This window comes from Rhinichthys klamathensis, unplaced genomic scaffold, assembly GCF_029890125.1.
Source record: "Rhinichthys klamathensis goyatoka isolate OS25496 unplaced genomic scaffold, OSU_Roscu_1.1 h1tg000023l_1, whole genome shotgun sequence".
Lineage (NCBI taxonomy): Eukaryota > Metazoa > Chordata > Actinopteri > Cypriniformes > Leuciscidae > Rhinichthys > Rhinichthys klamathensis.
The window spans coordinates 448965-462342 of record NW_026606574.1 but is presented as its reverse complement, the minus strand read 5'-3'; the positions used below and the strand labels follow the sequence as shown (position 1 = coordinate 462342).

Genomic DNA, 13378 nt, shown 5'->3' with positions numbered 1-13378 from the left:
ATCATGTGACACTGAAGACTGGAGTTATGATGCTGAAAATTCAGCTTTGCGATCATAGAAATAAATTGTTTTAAAATATTGAAACAGAAAAATTTTAATCATGTGTTTTTTTTCGTTCAAATAAATGCAGTTTTGATGAGCATAAGAGTGTATCAAAAACATTAAAAAAATCTTAATGACCCCAAACTTTCGAACAGTAATTTTTTTTTATTTTTTTATACAATGTAAATGTCTGGTGATCCCTGACTGTCATGGTCAGTGTTCAGTTATTCTTGGTTTATTAAAAACAGAGGGTTTATTAAAAATAGAATGTATGATGAGGAATAATACTGTCCATTTACTGCTAAATTGTAACATATTTAGAAAAGAGTTTAGTATATGTATAATGATGCATCATCCATTTATTATTAGGTTAATTAATTGGAAATATTTTCTAATTTAGTTGTTATAGCACAACATTGAAAATCATGTTAAACGATAAATCAAATATTCTATTTGAATTAGTTAAGTCACTTCAGTAATTAAACAATGAAGGTGTTTGAAATCTTGCCTAGGACTGTGACTCCAACGCTATCTCACGACCAATTCGTACGAGTTCGTACGAGTGATTAAAAGGTGGCTAATTCGTCCTAATTCATACGACCTCACTCGTACGAATTTGTACGATTTGTCTAAACCCACGTGATGGGTAAGTTTAGGGGCGGGGTCAGGGGTAGGTCATTCGTACGAATTCATACGAATTTGGTAACTCGTAAAATATGTACGAATTAGCAAAAATCGTACGAATTTGTACGAGTGAGGTCGAATGAATTAGTACGAATTAGCCACCTCGTAAAATTCGTACGAATTGCCGTGAGATCGGGCTGGTGACATTTAATGTGACATTTCTGGAGGTTCACAAGAAGACTATATTTTAAAATGTAAAATTCATCCAGACTTGAGGCGTGAAATTATTTGCATTCTTTATTTTAATTCGATTTTTTTCTAAATATGTTCATTTTATGACTTGCTAAAACTGGTTAAAGTCACCAACAGCACCATAATATAATGCACATGAGTCATGATCATGACTGCTAGAATCATCAATGGCCAAAGGAAATGAAACCAGTTTGCAGATGACCTCATATCCTGCCACTCAAAATAAGTTTGTCTGTGTTTTAGGGGTTTGGCCTACAAGAAGAAAAACCCTCCAAGTGCCCAATTTTGTAGGAATGTGAAATAAAATACATAAAAACCTCCATCTTCAGTGAATTTCCATTCTGAACTTTAAAGGAAGCCCTCTGCGTTCTCTTTGTAGTGTTTGCATTCATTTGGCATGAACTCAAACATGAAAACTTTCCAGTTCTGTAACTGAATGCAAGTGATCAAGGTCTGCACGTGTTTGATGGCTGATGGTTTTTGGGGAATTTGAGAGTGAATTTGACAGCTTCAGTGTGTGGTGTCTGCCTCATTACGCACATCTGTGTATTTGATCAGTCTGTTTTCATTTCTTCAATTCACAGAGTGGCTGGATGACCTGAAAAAGTCACTTTATTTTTGGCAGACGTTGTAATTTTGGGTACGAGCAGAAAATTAAAATACAGCTGCTAGTTTTTTCTGCCTATTGCTCATCTGGTCAGATCAGGGTTTGATCAGCAGATCATTTTTCAACATTGTGTCAAATTAATTGTGTGTGTGTGTGTTTCTATCCCGGTGGGGACTTCAACCTGAATGCACAAAGACATATGGGGACTCATGTGCACCGTGGGGACCTAAATTGAGGTGCCCATGAGGAAACAAGCTTATTTATCATACAAAATGATTTTTTTTTATGAAAATGTAAAAATGCAGAAAGTATTAGGGGTAGGGGTAGTGTAGGGGATATCATATACCATTTGTACATTATAAAAACCATTACATCTATGGAGAGTCGCCACAAAGATAGTAAACCAGACGTGTGTGTGTGCTTGAATTCATGCAGCGGCATTTGTTGGGATGTTGTGTTTTGTTTTCTGGTAGTGGAATTGGCTGACATTTATTCCAGAGCAGTCAATTTATACACCATGCAAATGCTGAATAAATGTATTTATTTAGAAGTTAATAAACTGACCAACAAATCTGTCTAATTCATGCAAACTCTAAGAGTTTAAATCTACATGATTTCAGTCACCCGAGTTAAAGGAATGTTCTGGGTTCAAGATAAAGTTAGCTCTATTGACAGCAATTTGTGGCATGTTTGAATTGCCACCTAAATGCAAATCATATTTTTGTTAATTCTGCAGCCAGCACAGCCCTGGCTGCTACTAGAAGAAACTCAGAACAAAGTCATCAAACCTTACAGAGAGCAATTTTTTTTTAGACATTTCTTTCATACAAAATGGATTGCTGCGTACTGTTGGCCAGTGTTAGACTTGTGTAATATATAAACGAACAATATAGTTCTTTTAAATAATACGTTTGTGATACTTATTCAATGCTTTAATCTGCCTAAATTGAAATGAATTATTTTCTTTTGAGGTCTTTTCTCAGTAAATTATGATTAATTATGATTATTTGTTCATTAATGAAACTGCCACCTAAATGCGCATACTTGTCAAAACTTTGGAATAATTACGTTTTTTTTAATGATTTGTAAGAGGTCATTTATGCTCATCAAGACTGCCTATGATGAGATTAAGAAACATATAAGAGACATATATGATATATGTATATATATATATTCTTCCAACTCCTCTCCTCTTGAGTCTATGGCAACCCATAGAACCGCTTGCGGGAAAGTTATAAAAATTTGGCACACATCAGTTAGAGGACAGTCTGAACATTACAGGTATCAACATCCCATGAATAAATAGTCTACATTTTCTGAGTTTAAATTCTTATTACAATTTTTTATTAATCTTTTTTTCAGTCTCTAATTTATTCCCATGTAAACCAGGGGCGTAGCCAGTATTGGGCCAAGGCGGCACTGGCCCGCCCACATTACTCACTGGCCCGCCCAGGCAAGTTTGATAAAAATACATTTTTAGTTTATTTTTATTATTCAAATGTATTTATGAAAATATATTAATATCCACCTTATTCCTGACGACCTTACTGCGTTTTGAATTATGGGCGGCACTTCCGGTTTGGGGAACTTCCATTCAAAAAGACTGAAACGAATCATTTCAAATCATAAGGTTGCCCTACAAATAAACCTGATCCGTCAGTTTGACTTAATGAGCAATCAGTTTTCTTTCATGTTTTATCTAAGAATAACATGAGAATAACGCAACACTTGGTATTTTAACGTGACATGTTATAACAAGAATATCCATAGTAAGACCTCTGCATTCTTTTCCTCATGATTATTTTCTTTTTTCCTTTTGATATTCCGCTGTAATAGTATGACAAAGGTCAACACATACTGCACATTTGTGGTCTGTTCTCCCGATTTAATTTACGATGTATAGTAGGCCTACCACACTGGAATCCTCTCCAAATCCTCACGTCTCTTTCCAGGTTTGGTTTCACAGGTAAATACAATTTATTATCTGTCAAAATGACTGAAATCACTTTAAAATAGTATCACGTAATGCTGAATTCAAAACACTTTTTTATTAAGGCAACGTATATTAACAGATTACCACAGTGATATTTAACCGACCGATTTAGCTGTGGAAAGATGCTTTTGAGATTATTCATGGTCTGTTGAAAGTTAAGTTACCTTGTTGTTGATGCTTTTACACTTTTAAATATCCTTTTAATGTTCAATGGTTGAAGGGTGAGTAGAATAATGTAATGTCATCGTAAAAGGTTTAAAAATCTATTATTGCGTCCATAGAGCATAGTCTTTCACTGATTGTTTACATCTTAACGGAAGTTACACCCATAATTCGCGCAAAGCGTCATAGGGCGCAGGAATACTGTGGATATACCTGATTTATTGTTAACTGCTGTGTGTGTTTAATTTGTTTTCCGAATAAAATTTAACTGGTGAAGCAAGTTGTAGAAAGCCTCTCTCCGGAACGTTATTGGTTGCTATGGTTGCTGGGGGTTCCGACAGGAAAACTCTCAGCGGCGTCGGCGCCACAATAATGGCTAAACAACTTTCTATAATGTGCTATTTGAAAAAAAGCAAGAGTTGAGGAAGACACGCCACTGCCTTCATCTTCCGAGTCCACCCAGCCCAGTTCTTCCGACTCATTACCCCAGGAGAAGGCTAGTCAGGTGCTGGCACCGGCCGCTTCTTGCTCCCTCTCTCTCCCCGTCAGGCTGACTTGGGTTTATCCGCCGATCTAACTGTGATATTATTATTTTAGCTTACTTTATTTTCGGGTGAACTGTATTTGCACTGCTGAATAGCCTAAATATAATAGACAGGTTATTGTCTATACTGGTTTGTCCAGCCTTTATTGAGCTCTGTTGGTTGAACATGATGATTTGCCGAATATAAAGGTGTAACTGTTTTTTTTTTCAGTTTGTCTATTAATGTTAATTATTATTGAAGTCATTTTTTTCTAGGAAAAACTATTGGCCCAGTCACATTTTCACTGGCCCACCCAAAATACGATTTCTGCCTACGCCACTGATGTAAACTCTTACTTTAAAAGGATATCTGAAATGACAACATGACATCATGACTTTGCGTAAACATACACGCCACTTTTCAAGTCAAGTATCATGACTTTGCGTAAACATACACGCCACTTTTCAAGTCAAGTGGCGTGTTATCTATACGCATTTTGAGCTATCCGCGTGTATGTCCACGCCGAAATCTTTTGCGTGTATGTCTACGCCATTAAATGTCCGAGTGATTCCGCGTGTATGTGTACGCCGTTAAATGTCCGAGCGAAACGAAGCAAAATCTATATCTACATCTGTGGAGCGATATTTCTTTTCCTAGGATGGTAGGAGAAGACTCATAAATGGTATTAACCCCAGTGACGGGTAGGTTTAGGGACGGGGTTGGGGTAGGTCATATATTTATATATACATAATACAGTAATATAACCGTTAAGTCAAAGGTGTTGATAAACACGCTGAAAAGCGATTATGCGTGTTGATAGCACGCCAAAAATGGAAATACGAATTGGCGTGTCATACATACGCCATTTCATGAGATCAGTCTGGAAATGGACTGTTTAAACACTCGCAGGTAATTTGTCGGAAAATTCATAATCAGCTTTTTAAAAACATGAAAATGTGCATTTCGGTTTTTAAACTCTCCAGAAACCATTGCCCCATAGACTTTCATTTGACTACTAAAATAATCAACAGCAAAATCAACAACATGTCACAGATTCTGTATGGCGATAGAGCTTAACTTGTTTTGAACCCATATTTTTTAACTGTCCTACAAACTTTTGAAACAGAACAATGTACTGTATTTTTGACATAATTAACTCACTTTGAAAATCAATTTTTCATTCCTGACTGACAGTTCTTGAGGCAACAGCATTTTGGCCATTTCTAGGACCTAGGCATTTCATCTCTGTCTGTCGATTTCTTTAGTTTTGTCCTCTTCTATTTCATTATGATTTGAATTACAACAAAAAAGTCAGCACAAGGTTGATTTGCAAATTATTTACTGAGCGTATAGTCTGTTCATTTCACAGCGAGTTCTTCCCCTCATCCGCTTTTCAAGCTTGCTCATTCTCTCACCACACGTTCTTTAAACCACTCTCTGGTTTTGCGCTAAACGCTGCACACACAATGCTGGAGTTCCAGGAAGTGGTGGGGGTGCAGAGAGTGAATGAGGGACAACACACAATGCTGGAGTTCCAGGAAGTGGTGGGGGTGCAGAGAGTGAATGAGGGACAGTTTGTGTAACCTCTGTCTTTCTGACAGTCTGTCCACAGGCATATTTATGATGACTTCCGTGTTACACAATTCCCTTTCTGTAAACATTCAGGTTCAATAAATGAGGGAATGTAAGAACATCTCCTGTAGTTACACAAATGTTTTTAAACTTGAAGTATGTTTTTTCATCAACCAGAAAAACAGGGAGTGTGTCCAAATGAGATGTCCAAATGTAGGTAAACCTAATTTAGGGGTCTGGTTGATGCCAGTCTGGTTAGAATATGAGCATTGTTGTTTATGGAAAGCATTTTGGTTGTGGTGGACCAGTCAAACATCTCTACTGGGTTTTTTATCGGTCAATGCAGTCTTTCAGTTTTAACCATAGGTTGATGTTTGTCACAATATGAAACGAGAGAAGCACTTTTAATGTGTTTTACAGACACATTCCTAAGAATTTAGAAAGAAGACCTCATTCACTAAAACCCCCATCGCCCCCTTTAGTTATAAGTTTCAGAAAAGCAAATGGAACTGCATTGGTTTCACTCTTTCTCAGTTTCATACATACATACAACATAATATATTATAACTTTTATAATAACATTAAGCCATTAAAAATGAAAACTCTGTCATAATTTACTCACCCTCATGTTGTTTCAAACCGGTGTGATTTTTCTTCTTCTGTGGAACATAAAAGAAGATATTTTGAGAAATGTCTAATGGTTTTTTGTCCACATAATGGAAGTCATAACTACTAAAATGGTTACCAACATTCTCTCAAAATATCTTCTTTTGAGTTCCACCAAAGAAAGTAAGTCAAACTCTACAGGTTTGTAACAGCATGAGGGTGAGTAAATTCTGAAAGAATTTTTATTTTTGGGTCAATGATCTCTTTAATAAACATGATATAATGTTTCATGTATTTGTAGTTATTGATCCGTGATGCATTTTCAGTGTTTAGATTGTGTACATATAGCACACCCCTTTTCATTTCATCACTGCCACAGTGTACCCATTTGAAACTTTGCTCTGTTAATAGGTAAATAGTGTCTTTTACGATTTCATTGCATTATAGGACAAAATAAAGCAAATGGCATTTAATTTAAAGGTGTCCCGCATTATGCGTTTTTCACTTTTTCAACTTTTAGTTAGTGTGTAATGTTGCTGTTTGAGAAGAAGACAAAATGACTACAACATGTATTTGAACACTGTGGTAGTCAAACGTATTAGTTTATACTCGATGGTCCAAATTACGTGTCAGGCTTCTGAGGCGATATTACAAAACATTCTAAACAAGAATAATTTAAGAATATTTTGTATTCCCAAAAACATTAAAGAAAAAACTTAAGAAGAATTTGAATTCCTATAAATAATTTCTTAAAAATCATCATAAATAACCTCTTAAAGTAAGCATAACCTTTAAACATTACAGCATAACACTTCATATAGTACATATTACTATCACTAGGGATGTGCTCAAATACTCTGAAGTGTGATCTGTTATGATTATGAATGACTTGACTTTTTTATTATTATTTGAAATTAAGTAACATCTCTGCAACAAGTCAAATAGAGATCAGAATGAGTTGAATGAGAGTTTAAAATAATATTTTTTTGCAAATATATGACTTTATATTAACCCCCGGTTTCACAGACAAGGTTTAAGCCTAGTCCCAGACTAAAATGCATGTTTAAGCGGCTTGCACTGACATATCTTAAAAACAGTATTTTGTTGTACACACCATTATGTTTTTTCCTAAGGCATGTTTATAAAAGCTACTTAAATGTCCTAATTGAACTAAGGCCTAATCCTGGCTTAATCTAAGCCCTGTCTGTGAAACCAGGCCTATAACAAATAAACCTTGAGGAACATATTAAAATAATATAAAAAAGTTAAGATTATTTTAAAGAAATGCTTAAGTATTTTTAAGTTAGAAAATAAGAAGAAAATAGCAGTTAAGAATAATTTTCTGGTATTATTGCACCTCTGTTGCCTCTTTGTTTGTTATTTTGTATGCAATTCAATGCTGTTGAGTTCATACAGTAACATTTTAAGTGAGACTTATAATTCTTTAACTTAATACTGTATGATTAATTTGATCAGCACAGCATGTGTGTTCATTTTTATGTACACATCTTGATTGTTCAGCTATAGTTCTAGGTTTTGGCCCCTGTCTTGTCCAGATTTGCTGCATAATACGTGAATACGTGTTTCATATGATTCCCTTTGTATAGCGGGCTCATTAGGTTGAACTCATCCTCTCTCTGTGCACTCTCTTAATTTCACTCCCTCATTCATATTTCAGTGCCTTGTAATTAATAGCCTCATCTTGTCAGAGCTCATTAACGTTGACATGATAGTGTTTAATTATGAGGTCAGTGAGCCCTTGCATTCCACCCTGTCACATAGTTATTAGGAAGTTAAGTTTAATTTGAAGACAAATCTTCCTTTGTCTCCGTACTCACTACTAAATCTCTCTTTATTTTTCCTTTTTTCACAACCTCATGGTGTGTGTTTGGCCAGACGGCATGATTATTGCTAGTCAGTAATGCTAGTTAGTTTTAAGTATATTCAAAACCAAAACTGCAATTAGAAAAAAAAAAAAAAGTATTTTCCTTTATGCACAAAAACATGTTTAGGTTAATCCACCAGTTCCATATTTCAGGACCACATCAATTTAGGCCGGTCCTCCTGCCAAACCAGTAATGTATGCAGTACCGGTCTTACTTCAGTCTCTGGTGACATCTGGTTAACTTTTTGTTTGTTTGCTTTACTTGAAAGAAGTGGAAAATAGCTTCTGTTTGCGATTTGGCTTTGAAGAGGATTGCAGAAAGTACTAGAAGTGACACACAGTTTTATGTTGATTTGTGCATTGACGTAAAGCTTTCAGACTTTTAGATGTTCTTGATTCTGAGTAAGTGGTGGCATAATACTAGAATTTATGTCATTTTTACTTACACATTTCATGTTCGGGTTACCAATGACTGTTTTCTTACATACATTTCAAGGGATAAAAAAAGTATTGGAATGAGTAGATAAGACTTCTATTCATTATTTACTCAAAATGTATTTATTTGTGTAATTGTATCTAATTTATTAATTATTATATATATATTTATGTTGCTATTATTTATACTAACATTCAAATGTTTGAGATTTTTAAAAGGTTTTTGAAAAGACCTCTTATTAGAAGTCTCAAAAAGGCTGCATTTATTTGATTAAAAATACAGTAAAAAACTGTTATATTGTAAAAATATGATTACAATTTAAAATGACTGTTTTCCATTTTAATGTAATTTAAAATGTAATTTATTCCTGTGATGGCTAAGCTGAATTTTCTTCAGTCTTCAGTGTCACATGATCCTTCAGAAATCATTATAATATGCTGATTTGCTGCTCAAGAAACATTTATTATCATTATTAATGTTGAAAACAGTAGTGCTATATTATTTTGGAAAACGTGATACATTTGTTTTTTATGATTGCTTGATGAAAAGTACAGCATTTATTTGAAAGAAAAATTGTCACTTTACTGTCACTTTTGATCAATATGATATATCCATGATGAATAAAACTATTTCTTAAAAAAAAAAAAAAAAAAAAAAAATCGTACAGGCCGTTTAAACACAAAATGTGAATGACATTTCAAAGCTTTTGGAAACAGAAGATTATAAGTAAATAATAATTGAAATGTCTCTCTTTTTTCTTCACACAAAGCTATCGTATGACTTCTGTAGACTTGAAAAATAGTGCAAAAATCATATTGTCTATTTAATGGTGCTCTTTGTCCTTTTTGGAGCTTGACAGTTGCCATTATGACCTTTTTTCTGTATACTGTATACTGTAAATGAGCTGCATAAAGATTATTCAAAATGTCTTCAAAATGAAAACAGCAACACCAAATGGGTTTGAGATGGCACGCGGATGACTAAATAACGACCCAATTTGTCTGCTCTTTAATAATTCAGCATCACTAAAGAACAGTTGGAATTGCTAGACGATTCCATCTGCGTCCTTCTGGTGTCTTGATCACAAGAGCGCAAAGTCTAGATGAGATCATTTATTCTCCATTGAACAAAAGAATGGCCACTACATCATTTTTTTTGTAATTTTGCAATGTCTTTGTAATTTTGGCACGTTGGCTGTTGCTCTGGAGTCCAGCCGTTGAAACTCACAGATGGTTGGCATTGATTAATGCTAGCCTTTTCTCATGCTATTGGGAGTTAACCTGTTATGATACTGACAACAAAATGATATTGTAATTTATAGAAAAAATCTGTCATAACATTCAAAAATACATTTGGAAGGAGAAGACTTGTAGCTGATTGGCTGATCTCCAGGCCACATTTGTATATTTGCCAATGGGATTTTGACAAAATTCTCTGGAAAACCCTCACTTAACTGAGGCGAGTCTCAAAAACAGACTTTGTTTGAGTTTTATTCCCCAAATGTTCATGATTTTTAAAAGCCTTTATGCTTTTATTGCCATACATTTCCAAGCTCCTTGACCAGCCCATTGTGTGAATGTCATATTGACAGTAGAGAAACGCAATGGGAGAATTATTTGTAAGCTATATTCCTAAAGTTTATTTAGCTCTGCTGAAAGTGAATGTAAACTGGTGGAAGATGCAAAGGGAGATATTTTAGCCAGTGTTAGAACTATGGGAGGTGAGAGCAGGATGTTTAGACTTTAAATCTAATTTAGAGCATCAGTCTAAAGTCTTTCACTGTGGCCTGACTTTGACAAGATCCATTTAGACTGACAGCCAACATCTGGAAAAGTTTGACAAGGAAGCCTTTTTTCACTTTACAGTCTGTTATGTAAACCCTTTTTATACATGAATAAACTATTGTGTAACTAGAAAAGAAAACACACCAAAAAAACTATGCTGAGAAAATATGTTATTAAATATTTATTTTACTGTTCATTCGAATGCTTTTTGCTCTGGGTCTCTTTCAGGTGGTGTTGCTCAGTGGTCACCTGGACAGCTGGGACGTGGGTCAGGGCGCTATGGATGATGGAGGTGGAGTCGCCATTTCCTGGGAGGCACTTTCTTTGATCAGAGACTTAGGTGAGACCTATAAGATGGTAACATTTGGAGAACTTCTCTCTCTCTCTCTCTCTCTCTCTCTCTCTCTCTCTCTCTCTCTCTCTCTCTCTCTCTCTCTCTCTCTCTCTCTCTCTCTCTCTCTCTCTCTCTCTCTCTCTCTCTCTCTCTCTCTCCCCCCGTCACATGACTAAAGCCGGGTGCACACTGTGATTTATAATAGTCCTTTACGATTGTTGCTTGTCAGACTGTAAGAACATGATAATCGTAAGCCATGTCACACTGTAAAATCTTATTGTCATTAATGTCAGACTGTACGGCAGTCAAAAACGGACGCACGAAAGAGAACTTGTCCGGAGTTTTACATTGTCAATCAATGACACGTTCGGTGATGTGAGCTGCGTTACACGCGGTATTGAAATGGTGGTTACAAAGAAATCTCTATTGTTACTTTTGGTCATGGCTTGTCTTTAAAAACGAAGACAATTTGACGCTCGTCGTAGGGGAAGTCACACTGCAGGACTGTGAGTCAAATCTTCTGACACTGCCAGAATTTCGTCTGAGGTCAAATTTGACCACAACGGTTATTAATCGGATTTTAACCAAGGATCAGAGGAATCTTTTAGGATTTGCTAAATTTGTCTCAGACAGTCAAATCGTGGCCAAAATCGCACAGTGTGCACCTGACTTAAGTGCCAGTGACTTTGATATACACGTGAGAAACATTCTAAGCATTTTTATTATATTTAAAATATATATATATATATATATATATATATTATTAATGTTTTTCAATTTGTTGTATTTAAAGTCGGCATGAAAAGGAAGTTGTGATAGTCTTTTCTTCCCTATTGTGACTTACATCCGGCTTCTCAAACAGGAAAAAATCTAGGGCGGGACTTGATTTTGTCCATCGGGAATTGATTGGATGGTTGTGGTTTGGTATTGCTGTGATGTCATGGGAATGACAGCTTGTCCCTCTATCTATCTATCTATCTATCTATCTATCTATCTATCTATCTATCTATCTATCTATCTATCTATCTATCTATCTATCTATCTATCTATCTATCTATCTATCTATCTATCTATCTATCTATCTATCTATCTATCTATCTATCTATCTATCTATCTATCTATCTATCTATCTAGACAAATATATTTGTATAGTTGTTTTATATTTTATTGATATAGTTTTAAAATCCCTTAACCCCTAATTTCATGCCTATTCATAACCATTTTTATAGAGTATAAAAAGAATATATAAAATGTAATGAGAAGAAAATGGTACATTGACCATTTTAGTAACAATATACCATTAAATATATATTTTTGTACCGCTAATTCCACTCTTACCTCTAAATCTGATCCCAACTAATTTCTTAAAATATCTACAGTATAAAGAAAAATTTAAGAAACAGGTAAGTGTAATCACAATAATTCATTCAGTTTATTTTGAAAATGTTAAAAAGAACTAACAAAGTAGTCCAAATCATGTGTTGCATTCATAGTTCTCTCTGGCAGAATACAATAGTTTTGAATGAGATACAGAGCCGAATTTAAAGGGATACTCCACCCAAAAATAAAAATTCTATCATTATTTGCTCATAATGGTAATTCATACGACCCCAGGTGATAAATCAATGTCTTCTAAAGTGAACCAGTAGGTGTGTGTGACAAAAATATTAAACTTTTAAACTTTTTAAACTATAAATCATTGCTTCCGGCCAACTATCTTCATGCTGTGAACGTCAGCATGTTGTGAAGCATGACGTAAGTGTGTTGTGAAACACACACTTCTTTGTGCTTCTGTATCGCAACCGAGTTTCGCAACGCACTTACGTCACACTCAGAGGTGTAGTGGTAAAAAAAGAGGTGGGTAAACTATAAATTCTGGTGGACCACGACGTGGTCACCCGGTAAGGTGGGCCACTGCCTACCTGATGACATTGCTAACATTGCTCGACATTAAGCCTTTTCACTTGTCCTTCGGACAAGTAAATATGTCATTCACTTGTCTGAGTAAAAAAATTGCTCGTCCGGATTTTTTTTTTTTTTTTGGTGTGTGTGTTAATTTATTCTAAAACAATATTCTCATTTATTCTGATTATTCTCATCAGTGTTCAATCAGCTTTGATATTTAAATCGGCATATTGTAATATCTGCACCTTTAAAGGGCATCCCCTCCCCCTATACATCTTTCATTTTAAATTCATAAATTTGGTCAATAAATTCAATTATTTAGAATAATAAGACACTATAGGGCTGTTACCCTAGGGGCTGATGAAATTAAATAATTTACACTGAAAAATTACAATTGTGTAAAATAATGTTATGAAATTGATTTAAATTTACATATAAGAAACATTGGAAAGAATGATACTACTTTTAAACATAACACTAAACCCCCAGTAGGTGGCGGCAGGCGACCGTCTTAATGAGTGAGTCATTGATTCATTCATTCAAACAAACAAACGATTCGTTCAAATGGCTGATTCATTCAAGAATGAGACAGATGTTTATGAATGGGTCATTGAATCTTTGACTCAATCGATTCGTTCAAAATGCTGAATCA

General features: G+C 34.9%; 1 protein-coding gene across 1 annotated transcript in view; it reads left to right on the top strand.

The window, feature by feature from the left end:
- The window catches only part of LOC130077467 (carboxypeptidase Q-like), a 99213-nt gene that overhangs the window by 51657 nt on the left and 34178 nt on the right, over positions 1 to 13378 (top strand). Inside the window, exon 5 of the mRNA XM_056242711.1 lies at positions 10716 to 10827. Coding sequence (XP_056098686.1) covers positions 10716 to 10827 — 112 coding nt within the window. The remainder of the gene's footprint in view (positions 1 to 10715; positions 10828 to 13378) is intronic.